The 25424-nt window shown below is 38.1% G+C and overlaps 1 protein-coding gene and 1 pseudogene across 1 annotated transcript in view; both read left to right on the top strand.

The window, feature by feature from the left end:
- The window catches only part of GPALPP1 (GPALPP motifs containing 1), a 34746-nt gene extending 10794 nt beyond the window's left edge, over positions 1-23952 (top strand). Inside the window, exons 2-9 of the mRNA XM_011219387.3 lie at positions 444-576; positions 1377-1475; positions 3622-3730; positions 7828-7959; positions 8385-8549; positions 13549-13647; positions 21179-21397; positions 22161-23952. Of these exons, the coding sequence (XP_011217689.1) occupies positions 444-576; positions 1377-1475; positions 3622-3730; positions 7828-7959; positions 8385-8549; positions 13549-13647; positions 21179-21397 (956 nt within the window). The 3' untranslated portion in view covers positions 22161-23952. The remainder of the gene's footprint in view (positions 1-443; positions 577-1376; positions 1476-3621; positions 3731-7827; positions 7960-8384; positions 8550-13548; positions 13648-21178; positions 21398-22160) is intronic.
- LOC105235713 lies at positions 13702-15386 on the top strand (annotated as a pseudogene).
- Positions 23953-25424: the final 1472 nt, after the last annotated feature.

Raw genomic sequence — 25424 nt, 5'->3', positions numbered from 1 at the left:
GGATAGTTTTGATTATTGATATGTTAGAGTATGGAATGGCAAGTTCGTTACTTGCTTAGCACCGTGGCATGAATATTGTCGACCAAATGCTGTCTGTAAGAACAGAAATTCATAAAACTATCCTGGCAGTTGCACCAACCAAAATTGCAACCAGTGCAGAAATTGTAAGATGTCAGGGAAGTTACATGCCATTGTTAGAGTTACAAGTTCGGGTATTAAATTTTTTGTGAATCTCATACTACATAAGACACGATTTCTGCCTTTCTGGAGTTAGAAAGACAAGACCACTGCACACAAAACAGGAACAAGTGAGATTAAAGTTCGTAATAAGTGATAGCCAGCGAGTGCTGTGAATTTCAGAAAAGAAAATATAAAACGTCAGCGAGGCGATTCATTGAAACAGTTGTGGCTAGTGAGGACTTACACAAGACATTTTCTTTAAGTTGCAGGACCAGCTCTGCCTCCTAATTATAAAAGCAGTAGCTCAGAGTCCTCAGACAGCGATGAGGACAGCAGTTCATTGTATGAAGAAGAAAATCAAGAATCTGAAGAAGATGACACCGGTCCAGCAGCAAGGTCAGTCACTTACATTAAATGATAAACCAAGCTTCACACCTAGTATACATTGGCTGGAACGGACAGCTAGTCAGAGGACACCGTACCTGTGTTTTTACAGCACAAGAAGAAAGCCTTTCACACGGTATTGCCTTATGAACTGTACCTTTGAGAAAGAAACTTATTCTAGTAGCAGATAGCTGTGCAGATACCTAGGATTTCAATTAAATTCTTATAGAAAGGATTTTTCCTGAAGGTATTACTGAAGTGACTATTCTAAATAAGCCATAGCATTTCTTTGAAAAGTTATTTATGCAGTGGATGGTTTTTGCTTAAGTAAATGAATGATTTCCCTCTATCTTACTTACCATAGGTCTATGTAAAGAAGTGGAATCTTTGTTTAGTATGGGGTAGCAAGGTTTTTTTGATACATTTTAAAGATTCTGAGACAGAAGTAGCTACTTAGAACCCTGCCTGAATGAGATTAATATCGAGAGTCATGAACTTTTTGTTCAAAAATATTCGGCATGTAGACTGTTCAAAACCTCAGCAAGTGGAATCTTTAATTAACACTGGAGAAAATATAGGAAACTGATTAAGTATTCCTGCCATAGAGAATTAACCAATCTCTAGTCTAGGCCAAAAATAAACTCCAAGGCAAGGTTAGTGTAAGATCTACTGTGGTTTCCATTTGTTCTTATTGGGCAAGATTAATTGATTGTTTCAGTAGTTCTACAGCTAGTTGGAGTTAGTGCTTCTTTTAAAACTTAAAATTTCTCTGTGAAAAAAATTTGCATAAAGTTGCGCTGCTGTGTTTTTAGAAAACAGAGGAGAGATCAAGATGACGATGATGATGATGAAGGGTTTTTTGGACCAGCTCTTCCTCCTGGATTTAAAAAGCAGGATGATTCTCCTCCAAGGTGATAATGTGTGATAGTTCAAGCCTGTCTTTTCTCAGTATTTCCATGAGTGTTTGTTAATTCACTGGAGAGTTGTCCGAATGTTGTTTAACTTACAGATTTATCTAACATTTGAAATGCATAGGGAAAAAATCGTTGTTTCCTATAACAAAAATTATTTAATTGCGTATAAATACTTTTGTCGTTTATAAAAAAACTTCCACATCTCTTAGTTGATGCTCACGAGAGTGTTTTGTAGTAGATCGACTGGAGCATTATCCTTCTTCCCCCCTGTTTTTAAATAGATAAGATTGCATACGTGGTGAGTATCCTGTCCGGCCTGGGGCTGGAATCCTGGTATTTGATGCTTTCTTAGTCATTTGGTGATAGAAGAAACAATTCCTGTATGCCACATTAAACAATTTGACTAACTTCTCTGTACCTCAAATTTGCCATCTGAAAAATAGGATAACAACAAGTGCCTTTCAAAATTGTTGTGATGATTGCGATTTCATATTTACGTACATATACACGTGTGTGTGTATGTCTCTTACGTGATGCCTGGCCCCAAGTAAGTATATAGTAAGTATTGGTTCCTCTCTTCTTCTCAGAATTGTAAAATTTTTAAATGCTGGATATGAAATTGCACACCAAATTATTTATACTTCAGAACACTATTACTAATACACGGGAGCAACTAGAAAAGGCTACTGTACATTTTACATTCAAACTTTGTAATCACATTCATCAGCTCCAATTTTCATATTACTTTGATCCTTTCAGAATTAACAGGGATAGACTCTCTACTGATTTTGTATGGCCCCTAAGTCAAGGATAATCTGTAAGGGGTCATTTAAAAAACAAAGACAGGCATGCCTAAGAGCCCCATAGATGGCCTTCAAAGCCTAAAATGTCCCATCTGGCATTTTACAGAAAATTTGCTGACCACTGGGACAGAACATTCCTTTCAAGAAAACACATTATTAGATGTACAGCAATTTCTTTGTTATATTTTGGTTATTGAATGGCCAGGCTCAGAACCCAGACCTGCTGACTCTCGGTAGTGTTTTCCCTCTGCCAAGAAGCTTGTCTGTGAGGCTCTAGTTGAATGCAGTGCAACCTAGAAAATTCAGCTTAGGACTTTGTTGGTTGGTAATCCTGGCACAGCAACACCTCTGGGGAAAACATTGGTATGAAAGAAAGGATAAAGGAACCTGAGAGCACGAAAGAGAGGAGAAAATATCTTGTCTCTGTTATTTTTTTCCCCTGACGTAAGGCTTTCTCCCTTTAAGACCCAGATTTTAGGCACTTCTCCCATTTGGACTGATGTCCGTTCTCTCAGAAATGTGGCAGTGGGGCAGCTTGAAAGAAAATGAATTTTGGCATCAAGGAGACCAAGGTTCAAACTCTAGCTCGGCCACTTACTAGTTTGTAATGTCCTTGGGCGTGATTTTGCTCACCTAGAAAATGGAGTGACTTATACCAGCCAGGGTTGTTTGAAGGAAACAGGTTCTCTGGTTGACACGTGATTAGCACAGCACCTTTTCCCTTGTCTGGAGGTCTCACATGACTTATGTTCATTCTTATAGACCTCCATATCATTATTGGATCATTAATGAGGACAGTGTTTCAATTTTTATGCTACCTTGGCACACATAACCATAAATTGCCAACATCTGTTGTATGCACGTGCTGTTTACATTCTTAGAACTCAATTTCTGCTTAAGGAGTTCTGACTATAATTAGATTGCCCCTAAAGAACATGTCGGTGAACAGTGACTATCAAAAGTGAAAGCCAAGGCACAAAATAGAAAAAGATATTCACAGGCTTTAATTCTTAATAAGGACTTTTAAAAAATTGTTATTTTTATTTAATGTAGTTCTTTGAGGAAGTGGGTATACAACACTGCCACAAAGATTTGAGAATTACTGGTTTAGTATCTTAGCATTGACTAACAAATAGAAAGGAAAGATGAGAAAATTAGATTTTTTTTTAAAGATACTACTAAGTGGAAAAATACTGTTATGAAATAAAAATATATATTAAATAAAATTCTCATTTTCAACATTTGTTATTATTTGGCTTTTTATTATATTTGTCAACTTTTATTCAAAAAACTGCTTTTTAAAGTCAGGGAGAATGTTAAAGGTACATTTTATCTTTCAGGCCTATAATAGGTCCTGCACTACCTCCTGGGTTTATTAAATCTACCCAAAAAAGTGACAAAGGCAGAGATGATCCAGGACAACAAGTATCATCATATTTCAACTCTGAGGTTTGGAAACTTTTTGATTAAAGATTTAGATGTAGCGGGGCGCCTGGGTGGCTCAGTTATTAAGCGTCTGCCTTCAGCTCAGGGCGTGATCCTGGCATTCTGGGATCGAGCCCCACGTCAGGCTCCTCCACTGGGAGCCTGCTTCTTCCTCTCCCACTCCCCCTGCTTGTGTTCCCTCTCTCGCTGGCTCTCTGTCTCTCTGTCAGATGAATAAATAAAATCTTAAAAAAAAAAAAAGATTTAGATGTAGCAAACTCAAGACTTTACCAAGTAATAACTGTAATCCTTTGCTCAAAAATAACCAATATGCAGTCCTATTCGCATTTATCTAGGTTGGTAAGGTAGACAGATGAAATCAAAAGCTTGTCCTAGAGCTGAGATGTTACAAAAATAACAAGGCAGTTACATGATGACAAGGATGTTACCTATTCATGTTTCTCATCTTTGAAGGGAAGCTTTAAAGCGCTAGGAAATAGAACATGATGAAAAGTTTAAGGAATCGTTGTGATTTGACCTGAAAAAGAGAAAGCTGAGGAATTTGTTGACTGTGATCCTTGCCTCGAAATCAGCTCTTGCCTGTACTAGGCTCTGCTGCCTGTATATAACGAAGCTGGAAGTTAAGTGATGTTATGAGAAGATAAGTCAAATGATTTTAGAGTCAAGTATGAAAGCTGTTTCCTTGTTAGTGGCCTGGTCCTTAACAATAGCTGAGATCTGTAGAGTACTTTATAACTTGTAATGCTTTTTCCCCATCTATGGATGGCTATTATTTTTATCTTCCCTGCGACCATATGAAATAAATGTGATCTGCCATCTTATAGATGCTAAAAACCAAAGAAATTAGGTAATTTACCCAAGATCACAGTTTGTACTTATCAAAGCTACGGCTTAAACCCAGTTCTTTTTTTTTTTTCTTTTTAAGATTTATTTTTTTAAATAATCTCTACACTCAACTCAGGCTTGAATCCACAACCCCCAAATTAAGAGGCACTTGCTCTACCAACTGAACCAGCCAGGCACCCCTTAAACCCAGTTCGTGAGACTTTGGATCACCTGTTCGGTCTGTTATTCCACAGTAGCTTCCTGTACGTTCATCTCTACTGAGAATTCAGCAGTTACACTGAGGTTGTTACTAAGGAAAATACAGTGCAGTGGTTAAGACCATGAACTTCAGAGTCGTGTACTCATTCCTTCAGCAGATGTTTATAGAGCACCTACAATGGATCAGAATAGTCACAGAAATGAGTCTGTCAACAAATCCTGTTGTTCCTCCCTTCAGAAGATACCCACAATCTCAACCGTTTCTGCATTCACCCTGGTCTAAGTCAACATATTTCACCTGTTTTATTGGTCTTAATACTTAAGTCCTTGTTTTTCTCCTACCTCTTCTCAGTACAGTGACTAGAGTGGCCCAGATAAAATGAAGTTAGATCGTGTCACCCACACTCAAAACTATCAGATTGCTCCTCCTGTCTCTGCGTAAAAGCCAAAGCCGGGGGTGCCTGGCTGGCTCAGTCGGTAGAACACGCAGCTCTTGATCTCAGGGCCATAAGTTTGAGCCCCACCTTGGGTGTAGAGATTACTTTTTTAAAAAATGGAAAATAAAAAAAATAAAAGACCAAAGCCCTTCTACACTCTGGTCTCCTTTAGCTGCCTGATTTTCTTTCTTACTTTAATCTGACCACACTGTGCTCCTTGCTGTACCTTCTCACATATGCCGGCCAGGCTCCTACCCCTGAGTGTTGATACCTGTAAGTCTCTCCAAGATGGTCTTCCCCTAGCTATCTATGTGGCTTGCCTCCCAGAACTTCAGGTTTAGCTAGAATGTCACCTTAATGAGGTCGTTTCGACCTCCTAATTCAAAATTGCTAACTCCTTTTCCCCTTACCCCTCCTTCCCTCCTTTAATTTTCTCCAGAGCATCTGTCACCACCTCAGATACCATTTCTTTTACTGCTTCTTTTTGTTTATTGTTGACCTGTCCCCACTAGGATGTGAGTCCGTTGAGGACAGAGGTTTTTGTCTCCTCTCTAGTGGACATTCAGAAGTATTTGTTGAATGAATGAATAAGTTAGACCTAGTCCCAGCTAATCACACCTGCAGTGTAGTGGGGAACACAGACATTAAACAAACATCTGACATTATGAGTGATTCAGAAGGTGAGACAAAATGTAGTGGAACCATGACAGATGACTCTAAGCTAATCTGAAGAAATGAGAAAAAGTCTTTGTCTCAGAAAATGTCTAAAGATTGATGAGTTGGAGATATCTCAGCAACGATGTCAGGAAAAATTGTTCCAGAAAGTACAGATAACTTCTTTGAAGGCAAAAGAGTGTGGGGAAGGAAAGGTAGGGTTTAAGAATTCCAGTGTAATTGGAGCGGACAGAAAGGGAGAGAGAAGGCAGGAGCTGATCGAGCTACAAATCCTGGGTGAGCTTAGTTTCTTGTCGGTATCCTGCGGGTTGTTATCCTTATTTTAGAGGGCTGTTGCAAGAATTAAGTCAGAACAATAGGTATTCAACTTATAATAGCTCTCATCATTGTCATTATTCTTACCATCTTCACTACTGATGCCACGAGAGTATCTTTGAGAAGTTTAGTCTCGGTACAAGGAATCCTTCTAGCAGGGTTGCTAAGTACAAGAATAAATTACCCAGCCTCCTGAGTGCTTCCCTGCTGCTTGCCGGTGTGGCCATGGCTGTGGCTCACGTGGCCCCGAAGTTTCCGGGTCTCCCTCAGTCTGGTTGGCATGTCGGCAGCCCAGACAGAAAAGCTAAAGTTCATTGTATCTTTTATATTTCCTCATTTTGTGTCACCAAGTATTATTTTGTAAGGGCTATAAATAGGTTTAAGATAATATCTTTGACATCAAAGAGCTTACCTTATAGAGATGAGCTATAAACACTTTAAGGTTAAACATTAGCAGTTGAAATTAAAAAAAAAAAAAGGGGGATTCTCTCGTGTAAGCAGAAAACATACTGGCCTTGATCTTAGAATATTTTCGTCTTAAATACCAGTTTTATAACCTTGAGCAAGTTGTTTAACCTTCCTAAATCTACTTCTCCAAGCCTAGTTTTCCTGGAAGAGAGAACTGGAATAATAATGCCTTTTCGTGGTTTTGTTATTGATGCATCATATACCAAAGTCCATAGTTAGAGAAAATGAGTGTGTGTGTGTGTGTGTGTGTGTGAGTGATTTGGAGTAAGCCAAGAGATAAAATGTAACTAATGATTTGTGCCAATAGCAATTATTTTAAGGGTGCAGAGAAGAAACTGCAAATAGAAAGTTACCACTGAGTAGCTAGTGGGGCAAAGGTAAACAACACAAATGAACTTGATCCTGATAGTTTGAAAAAATATGAGCAAGAAGCTGCCGCCGTCAGAGCTGGAGGGCAAAAGTCTTACTGTTGTTCATCTTAACCTGTCTCCTTCTGGAGGACAAGGACTGCTTGAAGCCCTAGAGTATCTAACCTTTAACATGGAGGCTTACATACAAACCCTTTATTCAAATGATTTATTGAGAACAAATTGAATTCACTTATTACGATACTGTTATGTCTTTAGGGTAAAGGGGGTGCTTTGGGAACGAAGTTAATTCACTTGGGCCAGTATTTGTGGACTGTTGCACAGCATTTGTATTTCTGTGCACTGTGCTGGGTCACAAAGGCTCGTACAGCGTCCAAGAACGTCTTACTTGTGTGTGCCATATTCTGAAAAGCTTTTTCTGTACCAAGAATGAAAATAGTTTCAACTCGTGTCATCTCTGACCAACTAGTAATAATTAGCTGGACTATTACTTTGAGAGGAATTGTGAGGCCACCTCTGTGTCCATCAGGAAGAAAGCTGAAATAATTTAATGAGGTCTGCCATGGGCATGGGAGGGTGGGACAATCCATATTCTGTGTATGTGTCATCTCTGGACTTTAGGAAGGCGGGGAAAAGTCCTCATTGCTCAGTGATTAGCTAGCACCGCATTGTTTGCATTTTTGTTTTAGTGTCTCTAGGTAACCCGTTTTGGTGAAATTTTAAGTAATTTAGGATCATTTTCTATAACCTGTGGCTCTGTTGCTGGTTTAAAGGTAATGTCTTATTTCAAAAGGAAACAGATAGCAGCGAAGATGAGGACATTGTTGGACCAATGCCTGCAAAAGGACCAGTTAACTATAGCGTCACAACCGAGTTTGAGAAAAGGGCCCAGCGAATGAAAGAAAAACTGACCAAAGGAGACAATGTAAGTTTTTAAAGAGACTGTACTCTGGGAGATAGGCTAAATGGATTAAAAATCTAAATTTTAAAAATAGACATGAAAGAAAATACATGCACATATGTATATAAAGAAAATTTAGGAGCAAGGTAACCCAGAAGCTGGAAAAGGAAAAGACGGGCAAATTTGCCTATCTAAAAATTTCTGTATGGCAAAAGATAACAAAGTCAAAAAAATAATAAATTAGATGGAGGTATTTGTAACATACATGACATAATATCAATCCTTTATATTAAATTCTTTCTCTCAAAGTGTGTTTTTTAACCCTAAAGCCCCAATTGAAGAACATGCCACTTCTAGAGTATTTTACACACACACACACACACACACACACACACACACACACACACAGGCTACCTTTTTTTTTTTTGGACTTTTTATTTCTCTTAAAGGATTCATCTAAACCAATGACAAGAGAATCATGGATGACTGAGCTGCCTCCAGAAATGAAAGACTTTGGTCTTGGGCCCAGAACTTTTAAGAGAAGAGCCGATGACAAATCTGGAGATCGATCAGTCTGGACAGACACCCCAGCGGACAGGGAGAAGAAAGCCAAGGTGAGAGGGTTTGTTTGTTCATGTATTTCTGCCCACATTCGCTCTATTTTGAAAAGTTATAAGGCATAATTATTTCAGGGTACTATTTTTAAAATTATGATTCCAAAGGGAAAATAATAGAGTTCCCCCTGAACGAAAATAAGGAAAGTGACACCAGTTGCTTACTATGTCCCAGAGAACTGTCTCATTTAAATCCCAAGAACACCTAGAGATATGGACTTACTGACTTCATTTGATAGCAAGAGAAACTAACTTTTATGAGGTCAGCTTTTCTGGAATTAGAGGGCTGGTAGTAATGAACAGTAATTCTGTTCTAGACCTTTCTGTAACAGCAGAGGAGGCAACAAAAGAGGTGGTGTGGAAGTGAGCCGCACACTTTGAATGACTAGTGTTGGAGTGCCTATCTGCTCTTTCTTAACTGGTGTTTTATAAAAATAATATGTTGGCATTTTTATATTTTAGCCTTTAAGATTATTTCAGAAAAAGACATTCCCTTGTTTACATGGATTTATTCATGCCTGCATTTAGTTGTGCTTTTCTCTGTCCTTCTGTTCCTCATTATAGGTAAATAGCTGTCTAGCCTAGAGCCAGATATGCAGGGAGTCTTCTTCAGAGAACAGTATCACAGAACAGGGAGCAAATGGAAATTAGACAACACAGTGATTTTAGGCCCTTTGATTGAGTTCTTTAGATCCTTTTCTTTTAGGTACTGAAAGTGTTTTACTCAGTTTTACAGCAAACTCATAAAGGGATTATTAATACTCCTTAAATTGTATGCTATACTATATTAAACATATAGTACTACAGACTTATATTTATGGCATAAACTATATAGTATCAGTATCAGAGAGCTATTCATTTTTGAGGTAATCCCAGTAGTTTATTTTTTATTTTGTGTCCCTTGCCTTGGGAGACATATTTAGAAGAAATTGCTAGGGCCGATGTCAAAAAAGTTACTGCTTGTGTTCTCTTCTAGGATTTTTATGGTTTCAGGTCTCACATTTAGGTCTTGAATCCATTTTGAATTTAGTTTTGTGTGTGGTGTGAGAAAGTGGTTCAGTTTCATTCTTTTGCATGTTGCTTTCCAGTTTTCCCAGCACCATTTGTTGAAGAAACATTCTTTTTCCCGTCGGATATTCTTTCCTGCTTTGTCGAAGATTAATTGATCCTATACTTGTGGGTTCACTTCGGGGCTTTCTATTCTATTCCATTGACCTATATGTCTATTTTTGTGCCAGAACCATCCTATTTTGATAACTGCAGCTTTGTAATATAGCTTGAAGTCCGGAATTGTGATGCCTCCAGCTTTGTTTTTCTGTTTTAAGGTTGCTTTGGCTATTTGGGGTCTTTTGTCCTTCCATACAAATTTTAGAATTGCTTGTACTAGGTCTGTGAAAAATGCTGTTGGTATTTTTATAGGATTGCATTAAATGTATAGATTCCTTTGGGTAGTATAGACATTTTAACAATATTTGTTCTGCCAGTCCATGAGCCTGGAATGTCCTTCCATTTCTTTGTGTCATCTTGAATTTCTTTCATCAGTGTTTTACAGTTTCCAGAGTACAGGTCTTTCACCTCTTTTTTTTTTTTTTAAAGACTTTATTTATTTATTTGACAGAGACAGCCAGTGAGAGAGGGAACACAAGCAGGGGGAGTGGGAGAGGAAGAAGCAGGCCTCCCAACAGAGAAGCCTGATGTGGGGCTCCATCCCAGAACGCTGGGATCACGCCCTGAGCCGAAGGCAGACGCTTAACGACTGCGCCACCCAGGCGCCCCGAGGTCTTTCACCTCTTTAGTTAGGTTTATTACTAGGTATCTTACTGTTTTGGGTACATTTGTAAATGGGATCAATTCCTTAATTTCTCTTTCTCATGCTTCATTATTGTTGTGTACAAACGCAACAGATTCCTGTACATTCATTTTGTTCTTTGTGACTTTACTGAATTCATTAATCAGTTGAGCAGTTTTTTGGTGGAGTCTTTTGGGCTTTCTGTATAGAGTATCATGTCATCTGCAAATAGTGAAAGTTTTACTCCTTCCTTGCTGATTTGGATGCCTTTTATTTCTTTTTGTTGTCTGGTTGCCACGGCTGGGACTTCCAGTACTATGTTAAATAAAAGTGGTGACAGCGGACGTCCCTGTGGTGTTCCTGACCTTAGGGGGAAAGCTCTCAGTTTTTCCCCATTTAGGATGATCTTAGCAGTGGTTTTTTCATATATGGCCTTTATTATGTTGAGGTTATGTTCCCTCTAAACCTCCTTTGCTGAGGATTTTTATCATGAATGGATATTGTACTTTGTCAAATGCTTTTTCCGCATCTACTGAAATGATCATATGGTTCTTATCCTTTCTTTTATTACTGTGATGTCTCACATTGATTTGCGAATGTTGAACCACCCTTGCACCCCAAGAATAAATCCCACTTGATCATAGTGAATGATTTTTTTAATGTATTGTTGGATTCAGTTTGCAAGTATTTTATTGAGAATTTCTGCGTCTATGTTCACCAGGGATATTGGCCTGTAGTTTTCTCTTTTTTTATATTTTATTTTAAGTGGGCTTCATGCCCAGCGCAGAGCCCAGCACAGGGCTTGAACTCATGACCCTGAGATAAGACCTGAGCTGAGATCAAGAGTCGGTTGCTTAACTGACTGAGCCACCCAGGTGCCCCTGTAGTTCTCTTTTTTAGTGATATCTTTAACTGGTTTTAGTATCAGGGTAATGCTGGCCTCGTAGAATGAATTTGGAAGTTTCCTTTTCTATTTTTTGAGAATAGGTATTAACTCTTCTTTAAATATTTGGTAGAATTCTCTGTGAAGCCGGGGCACCTGGGTGGCGCAGTCGTTAGGCGTCTGCCTTCGGCTCAGGGCGTGATCCCAGCGTTCTGGGATCGAGCCCCGCATCAGGCTCCTCTGCTGGGAGCCTGCTTCTTCCTCTCCCACTCCCCCTGCTTGTGTTCCCTCTCTCACTGGCTGGCTCTCTCTGTCAAATAAATAAATAAAATCTTAAAAAAAAAAAAAAAGAATTCTCTGTGAAGCCGTCTGGTCCTGAACTTTTGTTTGTTGGGAGTTTCTGATTACTGATCGAATTTCTTTGCTGGTTATCAGTCTGTTCAACTTTTCTATTTCTTCCTGTTTCAGTTTTAGTAATTTATATGTTTCTAGGAGTTTATCCATTTCATAATATTCTCTTACGATTGTTTGTATTTCTGGGGTGTTGGTTGTTATGTCTCCTCTCTCATGATTTTATTTATTTAGGTCCTTTCTGTTTTCTTTTTGATAAGTGTGGCTAGAGGTTTATTAATTTTATTAATTTTTTTTTTTTGAAGAACCAGTTCCTGGTTTCATTGATCTGTTCTACTGTTTTTTAGTTTCTATCACTAATTTCTGCTCTGATCTTCACTATTCCTGCTGGCTTTAGGCTTCACTTTTTGTTCTTTTTCCAGCTCCTTTAGGTGTAAGATTAGGTGGTTTATTTGAGACTTTTCTTGCTTCTTAAGGTAGGCCTGTATTGCCATTCACTTCCCTATGAGGACTGCTTTTGCTGCATTCCAAAGGTTTTGGACCATTGTGTTTTCATTTTCATTTGTTTCTGTGTATTTTTTATTTCTTCTACTCATCTTTCTTTTTTAATATTTGATTTCCCAGCACAATCTTCCATGCTACTAAGTTCTCACATTCACTTAGCCAACATGGCCTAAAATAAGTAAGATAGCTCTTTAGAAAGAGCAAGTGGTCAGTATAAATTGACTGACATCTATTATGTCCTCACCTCCCAATCTTCACTAGATCTATTAACTCTTCATATTAAATGGTCATGTTTTTAATCTCTATCTTACCATTACATCATTTTCCCCCTAATACTTATAAATGAAGCAGCTGTTTTCTAGGAAAATTTTTATGAGAAAATAAGAGCTGAGCTATTCCTATGTTTTTAACAGTACTTTATTAAATACAGCATTTTGTACAATTTTTTTTAAGTAGGCTGCACGCCCAATGTAGGGCTTGAACTCACAACCCTAAGATTGAGAGTCACATGCTCTACCGACTGAGCCAGCCAGGCACCCCTGTTTTGTACATTATTAAGATAAAAATTGTAGATGATCTCCTTGGTTTTCTTAAGCAGATAACAACAACAATATAAAAATATGCTTTGAGAACAGTGGTTTTTGATTGTCTTTATGTGGGATTTCATCATCCCTGGTTGGAACTATATTCTCTAGAATCTTTTTTTTTTTCTAATTAAAATGTATTGGAAATTTACCTCAGTACTTCATCTTGTGTATGCACTATTGTTAATTTTTTTTTTTAAGTTCAAATTCCATCGTCAGCATATTTTGTGTGTTAACCTTGTATCCTGCAGCTTTGCTGTAGTGTACTTGCTTATTAGTTCCAGGAGTATCTTTGTAGATGCTTTGGAGTTTTCTATATAAACAATCATGTCATCTGTGAATAAAGATAGCTTTATTATTTCTTTGTCAAACATTTTAAACCTTTTCTTTTTCTTTATTTTTTTCCCTCAAGATTGATCTTACTGGTTTTAAAAACATATAATTTAGAATTTTTTTTTTAAGATTTTATTTTTACGTATTCTCTATACCCAATGCAGGGCTCAAACTTATAACCCCGAGATCAAGAGTCGCATGCTTTACCAACTGAGCCAGCCAGCCACCCCTGTAGGATTTCTTTTAAAGCATAATTTTCTCTCCTACATCTCATCATTTATCAAACTCCTTTGTGAGTTTGATAAAAAAGGAGTTTGAAAAATAAGTGATTTCTTCCAGTTAGTTGATTGGATAGGTTTTTCCTTGTTTTCAAGAAAATCATAGAGTAGAACATGAACTGATCCCTTATCAATTCAATATATAATCCTAGTGGGAAAAGATCCAACAATCTTAGTTTAGTCTCTTATTACTCAATCTGAGTAAAAATAATAGTATTTCTTTTTTAGTATCTCTTAACTAATGGTTCAGTAACGTGTACCTGTGTTCATTCTTCAGGAAACACAAGAAGCAAGAAAGTCGTTCAATAAGAAGGAGGAAGAACATGTATTGTCAGGAAGGGAAAAGAGATTGGCTGAGCAGGTATCCTCATACAATGTAAGTAAGAATAAAATATATAAGCTTTTCTTTTTTCTTTCTTTTTTTTTTTAAATGGAGTGGTCATAAGTTTTGTTGTTTTTTAAAGATTTATTTATTTGAGAGACAGAGAGCATGCGTGAGTGGGGGAGGGGCAGAAAGAGAGGGAGAGAGAGAAAATCCCAAGCAGAACCCCCACTGAGCACCAAACCCGACTGGGGGCTCGATCCTACGACTCTGAGATCACAACCTGAACGGAAACTGAGAGTCAGACGTTTAACAGACTGTGCCACCCAGGCACCCTAATCTTTTTTTTTTAATCTTTCAATGTTCTTCTCATATTTTTTCCTTTCTTGTTTCTCTTTCTTTTTGTATGTCTTCCTTTTTACCTTGGTCCTTTTCTGTACATCTGCCCTGAGAAATACTCCACTGTTGTGTTATATATATTTATGTAAAATCCTTTTTATAGGATTTTTTAATGTATCCCTATAATATTTTCAATTTGTGTTTTACTTAAGTCATATATCAGAAATTTAATTTGTAGAGCTTAGTAACAGATTAACAGAAAGCAAGAGCCCTGGCCTCTGACCTTGCAGCCCCTGCCCTTCCCCACCCACCCAAAGCCACCTGCACCACCCAGCCATGGTCAGTCCCACCTCCTTCTTTGATGTCACCATGGACTGGGAGCCCTTGGGCCGCATTACCTTGGATCTGTTTGCAGACCAGGTTCCAAAGACAGCAGAGAACTTTCATGCTCTGAGCCCTGGGAAGAAAGGATTTGGTGATAAAGCTTCCCGCATTTACAGGATCATTCTGGCACAAGCGCCAGGGTGGGGACTTCACATGCCGTACTGGCACTGGCAACAAGTCCATCCATGAGGAGAAATTTGCTGATGAGAATTTCATTCTGAAGTACATGGGTCTTGCCATCTTGCCCATGGCAAATGCTGGACCCAACACAAACGCTTCCCAAGTTTTCATTGGCACCTCCAAGACTGAGTGATTGGATGGCAGGCAGGTAGTCTGTGGCACGGTGAGAGAGGGCAGGAATATTGTGCAAGCTATGGAGCAGTTTGGGTCCAGAAGTGGCAAGACCAGCAAGATCATCATTGCGGACTGTAGACAAAGCGAATAAATTTGACTTGTATTTTATCTTAACTACCAGACCAGTCCTTCTGTAGCTCAGGAGAGCACCCCTTTGTGCTCTCGCTGCAGTGCCATGGGTTCCATATTTTCCTTGCTCCCCTCCCAAGTCCAGCTGGATTGCAGAGTTAAGTTTATGATTATGACATAAAAACTAAACAACAGCAAAAGAAAGCAAGAGCCCTATTAACTCCAGAGATCCTCAGTTTATATTTTAAATTATAAGCAGATTTGGAATGTTTGATGTGAAGATTTAAATATGGGAGAAAACATGGTTTTTAAGATACAGTTCAATCGAAATTTATAAACTTAAACAGTACTCATTTGACATTTTGTTATTTCATTATATTCTCTTACTTTGAAAACAAAAAACAAACTGGTGAGTGATCCAGCTAAATGTAGATCATTAAACCCTTTGACCCCTTCAGTGTTCAGGTGTTTAAGGAAAATTACCTTTGTTCCCAATGTATTAGTTAATGAAAAGTTCTGTAAACATTAAAAATATAGTTAGCATGATAATTGAACATATGTAGACCAGTACACAAACAGTGAAGCATACAGGAAACATTTTTGGGGGGCGCCTGGGTGGCACAGCGGTTAAGCGTCTGCCTTCGGCTCAGGGCGTGATCCCGGCGTTATGGGATCGAGCCCCACATCAGGCTCCTCTGCTATGAGCCTGCTTCTTCCTCTCCCACTCCCCCTGCTTGTGTTCCCTCTCTCGCTGGCTGTCTCTATCTCTGTCAAATAAATAAATAAAATCTTTAAAAAAAAAAAAAAAAAGGAAACATTTTTGGAAACTGATCAAAAACTCAGCCCACATGGAACATTCTTGAAAACTGAGCAGCTTAAGAGTCAAATCTCAACAAAATTGAAAGAATTACTATCATTAAAACCATATTCTCTGACCTCAAGGAATTTAAGTTGAATTCAGAATAATTTAAAAGCCTTGTACAACTGGAAATTAGAAAAATTCAGAATTTAAATTTTACATGAAGAACAACATGATAAGATGTGAATAACACAAAAATATGACATATCAAAAATGCGTGCAATACACTATCCGGCGGTACTTACAGGCAAAATTACAGCCATAGCGAGTTCTGTTTGAAAAGAAGAATAGCTAAACATCAATAAGCTGGGCCTTTTTCCAAATAGGCATTTCCTATAGTAAACATACACCTGCCCCGTAACCCTACAGTTTCACCCTGGGGCATCTACTTACGGCAAATGAAAACCTCTCGACACAAAGACTTGAATATACTTTATTCTTAATGTCCTCAGGAAGACTTCTACAAGAAACTCTACCTCTGAAACTAGTAATACACTATATGTTAATTAATTGAATTTAAATTTAAGAAATGGTTTGCACATAGAAAAAAAGACTTCTACAAGAATGGTCATAGAAGCTTTATTCATAATAGCAACATTCTGTGGACAGCTCAGGTGTTCATCAATAAGAGAAAAAAACGATACAGTGAAATACTACTCAGCAATAGAAAGGAACAAATTACAAATCAGTGGAACAACTTGGATGAGTCTCGAAGTCATTACACTGAGTACAAGGAAGTACATACTGCACCATTCCGTTTACGTGATGCTCTACATTAAGCAGAATGAATCTGTGGTTGAAAAAAATCAGAATACTGGTTGTTGAAGTGAGAGCATGGGCATTGACTAGGAAGGGGCAAAGTGTTCTCGGTGATAGAAATGTTCCACATTTTGATAAGATTTTGGACTGTAAAACTCAGTGAATGTACACTTAAGATTTGTACATTTCATTGTATGTGAATTTACCTTAAAGGAAAAAATTGTGGGTAAATATTGAATTCTAGCTAATGAAGTGAATGCTGAAGTGCTTTAGGGATATGTTTAGTAATGACGTCTGCCGTTTACTTTAATGCATCAAAGGGCATCTGGGTGGCGCAGTTGGGTAAGCATCCAACTCTTGATTTCGGCTCAGGTCGTGATCTCAAGGTCCTGAGATGAAGCCCCGAGTTGGGTTCCATGCTGGGCATGGAGCCTGCTTAAGATTCTCTCTGTGCCCCTCTCCCAGCTCCCCTCACACGCACGCTCTCTCTCTCTTTCTCTCAAATAAAAAAAAAAAATAAATTTAAAAATGTACCAAAACGATTAGAGTTGTAATCTTAAGCTGAAATTTTAGTTATTCACAATACATACTTTTCGAAATAGTAATAATCTTAAGACCACCCTCTAACTCTTGGTTTTGATAAAATCAAACACTCTTTAAAGTATTACCATGAAGATAAAATAAAAACCAAAGAACTAGACCCTTAGCATAAATTTTCAAAAGCAGCTAAAAAATTATTTCATTCAAAATAAATTGCACTGGCTTTTATAAATGGTTACAAAACAAATATTTTGTTAAATGATTAAATTTGGTAAATCAACAAGTTGGTCATTTAGCAAATTGCTCTGTACATGAATTGTCCTCAGGGTGATTTTTAGTGAACTGTTTCTGGTTGTTTTCATTTTTCTTTTTTTTTATAGCTCCAGCATTGGAGCTCATGGGTAGTTTGTTGGAGCTCATTGGTTTGCTCATGGGTGCCACAATGTGCAAGTTATGCTGAGACAGACAGTATCCCTGAAGCTGCAGATAAAACAGTTCATTTATCATAACACGTTTGAGCTCTTGAATCATTTGAATTGCTTGTCATAGTCCAGTGGTTTAATGTACTGATGTTTAATTACTAAAATAGGGGATCAGTAAATTGAAACCTGCCATCTTTATTTCTCCATTATTGTTTGCTTGTTACCTTTTGTGCAGTTTTTTGGTTTTATTTTTTTCGAAGAGAGGGATGGGGGAACAGCAGGAGAGGAAGAACAAGTTGACCCGGTGCTCAGTCTCATGACCCTGAGATCATGACCTGAGCCGAAATGAAGAGTCGGACACTTAGCCACGGAGCCACCAGGCGCCCCGTACTTTTGCGCGGTTTTGATCATCTGTACCAGTCCTGTTCCTCAGCGGCTTCGTTCTTTCTCACCTCTCCACGCATCTCCTCCAAACCTTGTTCTCTGTTTTCTCCAGCGCCTCCTTAGATCTTCAGCACTTCCCCTTCCAACTCTTGATAGCCTGTCTGCCTTCATTCTTATTACCCCATTAATGAGGTATTTTCTCATTCATGAGAAAGGGAGGGAAAATGGAGAGAAATGATGCTGAAAGATTAAGGTTTTCTAGTATGGCGTTCTTACATTTATACATTCATACATAACTCTGTTACATTATAGTCCCTCACCCTGCAGTTAACCCTGCTCCTTGTGTCCTTTGTGCTGCTTTCTCTCTCCTCTCTGTTAATACCCGGTCACCAGAGCGATCTGCATAGCACGTTCACACCTGGTGGGTCACTTGTCTGAGAACCTGGGTGATTTTTAAAGGCACGGGTTTCTGAGACTCACAGTTGGCAATTTGGATTCAGGAAATCTACGACGGGGCTCAGGAGTCTGTATTTCTTGTCAGTCCGTCAGGAGTGGAGACCAGCAGTCTTCAGGTGTTTTTGCTTGGTATTGCATAAAAGAAACCTTTATCCTTGACATCTAAAAATTTTATTGTGTTTCAGTAGTTATCAAAAATGTATTTTATGGGGCGCCTGGGTGGCACAGCGGTTAAGCGTCTGCCTTCGGCTCAGGGCGTGATCCCGGCGTTATGGGATCGAGCCCCACATCAGGCTCCTCCGCTATGAGCCTGCTTCTTCCTCTCCCACTCCCCCTGCTTGTGTTCCCTCTCTCGCTGGCTGTCTCTATCTCTGTCAAATAAATAGATAAAATCTTTTTAAAAAAATGTATTTTATAGGGTATTACTCTGTTAAATGTTTCAAATGGAATCCAAGTGCCCTAGCAATTCAGTATCAGTTATTATCCATTAAAAAATATACCTGAACAAGCACTTCCTTAACATTTGGAAATTTTATTTCATCCCATTGTCTCCTTGAATTCATAATTTTATCTCTCTTCTGCCACAGAATTTTATCATAATAGAAAATCTTTTACACTTGAAAATCTTGAAAAGATTTACACTTGAAAATCTTTTACGATTATATTGACAAGTGTCTCTCCCTCTGCCCCTCCCCACCTGACGTTCACTCTTTTTTTTTTTTTTAAGATTTTATTTATTTATTTGACAGAGAGAGACATTGAAAGAGGGAACACAAGCTGGGCGGGGGGGAGAGGGAGAAGCAGGCTTCCCGCTGAGCAGGAAGCCCGATGCAGGGCACAATCCCAGGACCCTGGGATCATGACCTGAGCCAAAGGCAGATGCTTAATGGCTGAGCCACCTAGGCACCCCCCTCACGTGCACTCTTGCTGTCTCTCTCTCTCTAAAACAAATGAGTAATTCTTAAAAAAAAAAAAAAAAGAAAAGAAAAAAAAAAGAATTGGAAAGCTCTTGACTTGCAAATCAATTTGTTTCTAAAAGATTTTACCAAGATTTATGAAATGAGTGAGAGGGATTCAGAAAATGGAAATAGTGGCAATTCAAATAAATACTTAATGTAATATCTTTTGTACATTCTGCTAAAACCTGGAGCTCCAGATTGAGCTTATTCAGTTGATGGGGAGTAACTACCACATAACCTAATTGATAAAGTCAGTTCCGGTTGTCAGATCACCAAGTAAGACTTACTTTCTGTCAGAAAATCTCGCTTCATTTTTCCATTCAAGTAGATGTGTTAATAATTATTCCAGTGACACTTCTGAATTCTAACACAGATAGGTAGGCATGGTAGTTCGTCTCCTGGTTGAAAGAGGATGCTCCCATTTTCAGCATTTCTTACCAGTGCCTTGTTACGTCGCTTTCACTAAGCTCTCTTTACCTCTTTGCTTGCAAACACATTCTTTAACAGGGTAGGGCCTTCAAGAGAGGTGGTTGCTAAGCAAAAATTACCCCTTCCTCCACTGCCAGTCTGTCTGAGCACAGAACATTCGAACAAAAACCAAAACACCAATTTCTGAGGGACACCCCACACACTTATAAGAAATATGTTTAAGACACAGAAGAACAGTGCGCCTGGGTGCTTCAGTCCATTAAGCATCCGACTCTTGATTTTCACTGAGTTCACGATCTCTGGGTCATGAGATGGAGCCCCACTTCAGGCTCCCCAGTAGGTGGGGAGTCTGCTTGAGATTCTCTCCCTCTACCCCTCCCCCTGCTCTCACTCGCTCTCTCTCTCTCAAATAAATATTTTTTTTTAAAAATATCCTCCCCCCTGCCCTCCCACTCCTACTCTCTAAATAAATAAATAGAAGTCTTCCAAAAAAAAAAGACACGGAAGAACACAAAGCCTTCCTGGGTTTACAGTACCTCAGTTAGAGGAAGTTTCCTCGTCCCAATATTCCACATTTTTTGTCTCAAACCATGGAGACTTGCTCTCCTAGCCGATATTCTTACAGTAAGATTCTGAGAGGCCTCTCCTTTGTTATGTGGCAAGGGGCTATAATAAAAAGTGAGAGTTCAAGATAACAAGATGCGTTATGGAGCAAATCAGTTTTAAGTGAGGGTACGTGAAGAAGTTGAGCCTTGTCGGTGGATAACCTTAAAATTATGCATGCCTTCATACCACATGGACCCCACTCTCTGTAGCCTGCAGGCCCACATCTGCCCCCTTTTGAAGGCTGCTGGTCTGTCTTGCCTGCAACGACTGCAGCATTCCACTCCCTGTTTCTTCAGTCCAGGGCCATTCTTTCTTGTACTTTACTCAATACTGAAAGGTCTAGAATGAATCTCCAGTTGATGAAACCAATGGCCTTTGCTCAGACCTCATCCTACTAGGTATATTTGAAACTGTGAGCATGTGTCCCAGCTAAGAAAGAAAATGAGGGATGTCGGAGAAAGAATAGAAAACTGAAAGGAATAAAAATCTCTCAGCAAATGGAATATGCCAATATATCCTGAACAGGCCTTGAATTTTGTCACTCCTGGGCCATTATTTTTCAGGTTTGCCCTTGTTTCTGCTTCAGCCTGGCCGTGCCCTTCCCTTCCTCTCCACCCGTTCAAGGCTTCATAGATTAGCGCAGCCATGACATTTTACCCAGGCTTCTCAGTGACGATATAATTGCCCTTCCTTTCTCACTCATGTTCTTGGCTTGGACTCTAATTGTGACACACCGCACATGGTTATTTCAAAATTTATTTCCTCTCTGTCTTGCTTCTTTTTCATTACTATTATGTAATGGTAGTTATAGATATCTTCATTTTGGTTTCATTGAATTTGCCTCTAATATACATTTTCTTCATAGATTGTGTCTTGGATTTGGCATAACCTGATAGGGTTTGTAAAGTGTTCATCATTTCCTTAATGTTCATCATTACCACTTAGTCATTTTGCTTCATGATCATATTCTGTCCATAATCTATACAAACAAAGATTTTCATTTCTACTCTCTTGCTCTCCCCCAGGAATCAAAAAGATCGGAATCTCTTATGGACATTCATCATAAAAAATTAAAGAATAAGGCTGCTGAGGAGAAAAATAAGCCCCAAGAAAGAATACCATTTGACCGTGATAAAGATCTCAAGGTTAATCGGTTTGACGAAGCTCAGAAAAAAGCTCTGATAAAGAAGTCTAGAGAACTAAACACCAGATTTTCCCATGGCAAAGGCAGTATGTTTTTATAAGTAAGTATTTCAGTGAGGTATATTTTCAAACTGTTAATTTGAACTTCTCTAAGTACTCTGTTATCCATAAATAATTGTGTGTAAAAACCTATTTGCTTTTATAATAAAGTAGATTATAAACCTGAAAATCTTTTTTGATAAGTCAGTCATGATTTTTTGAATATTCAGCCCTGCGGGATAAAAAATGTAGTTTCCTGGAAGAGTAGCCTTGTCTTCAGGCATTTCCTATTAAAGATACTAAAGTTAAAGTTTAGTTTATAAGAAATGGCAAAGGAAAGAGTGCTTTGAAGCTTGGTTAAATATGCGTGCTTTTTTAAAAAGAACGGAGAAAGGAGATGTGTTTATAATCTCTGTGTTAAACAAGGTCACGGTTAGAAAACATCCTTTGCTTTGAAAGCTTCTCTGTAAGTTAAGGTTCAGAATCATTATATCCTTCATCCACAGCCCAGTCTGACAAGGGTTCCTAAAGGTGAGTAAGGAATTAGTAAAAGCTGAGATTGCTTCTTAAAATCTTTATCATTTTTAATTGTGTGAAACCTACATCAATATTAAAATGTGGCTTTAAAGGAAAATACAGGGGCGCCTGGCTGGCTCAGTCAGTGGAGCATGCGACTTTTGTTCTCGGGGTTGTGAGTTCGAGCCCCATGTTGGGGTGTAGAGATTACTTAAAAATAAAATCTAAAATAATTAAAAATAAAAAAATAAAGGGAAATATAGTTAAAGTCAAATATTTTCCAACTTACTGAACTTTCTTATTCTTCAGGGGGATTTCCCTGTGCAATGAAGAAAAGTTGAAGAATACTCTTTTATCTGTCTGTCCACCTTTATCCCTTTGTTTTGAGTTTCTTAAGATTAGAGATGACTTGAGTGTTAAAAACCATACAAACTTACCTTGTGCTGTATGTCCTGTAAGCCCTGTGGAAACCTAAAGTCAGTATTTCTTATGTGGAATAGAATTTTATGTGTCTTTGGCTTCTGAGGAAGTGTGGGCTTTTCTTCAGATAATTATTTTGAGGATCTCCTATCTATTCCCTAATTTTTGTGGTGTCTCACAAGTATCCTGTAAGATCTGGTCAGGACTAGCCACCGAGTCTCCACCAGAGCTTAGATCTCTCATCAAATATGACTCACCTGCCCTGGAGTAAGCGAGTCGGGTCCTTGCAGTAAATCCACGAATTTGAAATTGTTTGGGTTTTCCCTCCAAACTGCAGCCCGTGAATACACATTAACAAATAGAGGGCTCCAAGGGTTTCATCTGTTTTGTTCACATTTTGCTTGTTTGGGCAATCGGGGCTTTTTATTTGTTGTTTGGGCTTTTGTTTTTGTTTTTTAAGGGTTGGTGGTTGGTTTTTAAATCAGAAAGAAGGGCCTTTGCATTATCTCATGTGCTAAGGAAAAACTATTTTGATTTTTCCAACTTTCATAAGGATTTCTAAGGGAGGCAGTCTGAGGGACAAAATCTGCCATTAAGCATTGGCAGTGTGAAGTCTAAGACTTGGTCTCCATGGTCCCAGCCTAAGCTTTCTAAGTCTTTAAACTTTGCTTTGCAATGATCTTATCTTACCCATTTATATTTAACAGATTTTAGCTGATTTATTGGGGACTGATCCTTTATATCAATCATGAAATGCCTTTTTAAAAAATCAAGTTCATAATCGCTGAGTACAAAAATGTAAATGGAAACTCTAATCATAACCACCCTAATGAGAGTATGTAAGTTTGTAACTCTTGAGGTACCATCTGTTAAGATGTTAAATAGAATATTCTAAATAGTTAAAGCCTAAATTCAAATTCTCTAAGTTATGTTTTCTTACGGAGCCATCCTAATTGTTCACTACTTCTGTGTTCTAGTTTTGACAAAGCATGAGAGGTTTTGTTTTTTGTTTTCTGTGGGAAAAAAAGAACACAAAATGAGAGACTAGGTGGGAAGTGTGAGCTTTTAATGGAAAAACATTCTGATTCCTACTTCATTTAGGCTTTATGACAATTGAGTGAACTGTTCAGATTATGGCACAAATTATTCTTTGCTTTTATGAGATCAGCATAAACAGTAGCCTACTCAAGGAGCGTAGCTCTTAAAAAGATGAATTCTTCTCCTAAGCAAACTGAAAAAGCTTGTCTAAGCAAAATTGAACAGAGCTGCCATTTGCCTAAGATGTCATTTTTAGTGAGTAATATTTTCTGAACACAAAACTTTGTGCAAAAGCATCCATTGCTCTTATTTAATTTTGTTGTAATTTTTCCCCAGTGAAAAATCATCCTTGCATAAATTCCTAACATATATTTTTGAGAAACTTGATTTTTTTTGAAGTAAAAATGTCACCTTTGGTTACTTATTTTTCTTTGTTTTCTTCATCTTAATAAGGGGATAGGATATTTCCGTATCACGTATTCACTGTGTTTTCCCTCGCCTTGAAACGTCTTTGTCCCAGCAAAAGGGAGAAAAACCTCTTCTCTCTGCTTTCCATGAGTTACCACCTTACCGCTTCATGTCATCCCAGGCCAGTGTTAATCAAATGTCAGGCCAGACCAGAGGTTTTTATTCTCCCCGGAGAGACTACGCCCAATATAACAGCATTGATAATAAAAGAACAGAGTTGCTGTTTCCACAGAATGGAAAGGTGCTCATGTCAGTCCCTCCCCTTTTCCAAAGTGGTAAAAAGCCTACTTAAATCAGGTCTCCATCCATCTGGCAGAAAATTGGCATCGTTGACATCTTGTAATAAGAACTTTGTAATTTCCTATACTTCTTGGCTAAGTTTTATAGAACTGTGACCTCCTCTGAAACTTAAAAATGAAGAAAAAAGAGCAACACTCAGTTCAAAAGGTGCAGCAGGTACTTTCACTTTCTTTTCTGTCGAAGGTGACATCTAAGTTCGTTGTACCTGCAATTACATGATTTTTTCCACCTCTATAAATTGTCATCTCAGATTGATTGAGTTACCTCCACGGGTAACCATATAACTGATAAATAAATGGTGGTCTTTGCAAGTAAGGGAATTGGGAGTGGGGACAGAGGTGAGAGATGATGGCTTCACCCATTCATTATCAGATAAATTAAAGCCTTTTTATATTGGGCAAAATATTGTAAATTAAGCCCGGCTCTTAAAAAAAAAAAAAAGCCATGGTCTTACTAAGAGCTTTTAATCGTATTTGAATATAGCAACCATGTGACATTTAATTTATCACTTGAGCTTTTAAAATAGTTCTTCGAATTAATGACTTTTTCTAGCAGTGAGGTTGAGATTGACATGGTACCAAAGCTTACATGCTCCAGAATAGATTAATAGTTATTCTATAAATTATTTGGTCCCCAAACATAGTGGCACATTTATTTCTCATATAGGGTGGATAATGTTAATATTATTACTCAGAAACGTATGATCATGGGAGATAGGTTGTTAAACTATCTACAAGAGTCCCGTCATGTGTCATTTGTACTTCTTCCATGGTAGTGATAAGTATTGTTAGAAAAAACAATTCTCTGTTGAGTTATGTACCCAAGAGGAAGAATTAACATGGAGGGAAGTGGTTAGAGATAGTGTCTGTGTAATATCAGTGCCAATTCTTTCTATTTCATGATATTAATTTATTTTACTTTGGCTTTTGACGCTATCATGAGATTTAAGTCTGCAGTTACAGAGGTCATGCATTTCCTATTATAGGAGAGGTATATTTTTTTGCAGCTTAAAAAATTGTTTAACTGTGACTCTAGTTTGTAAAATATTATAAAGAGCTATACACTGCCCCTTTGAAACTTTTCATTTTGAACTTTACAGGAAAAGACTGTTTTTAGAAAAGAATTCCTGATGTATAATTTTTTATGTGTAAATAAAGTTTCATCTCTATCTGAGAAGTTGTGGTCTTTTATTTTTCTTCTGTTTTAATATAATTAACTCCTCTGAAGCCGGCAATATTGGCAAAGAGAATATTCCACTAAAATATATTCTAGCCAACCAGATCATTTTAGGAAGAAAACTCACTTGCCCGGTTTTCATTATCCCAATGTATCTACAAACAGTAATTG

This window comes from Ailuropoda melanoleuca, chromosome 7 (genome assembly GCF_002007445.2).
Source record: "Ailuropoda melanoleuca isolate Jingjing chromosome 7, ASM200744v2, whole genome shotgun sequence".
NCBI classification, from domain to species: domain Eukaryota; kingdom Metazoa; phylum Chordata; class Mammalia; order Carnivora; family Ursidae; genus Ailuropoda; species Ailuropoda melanoleuca.
This window is presented reverse-complemented; position numbering and strand designations above follow the sequence as displayed.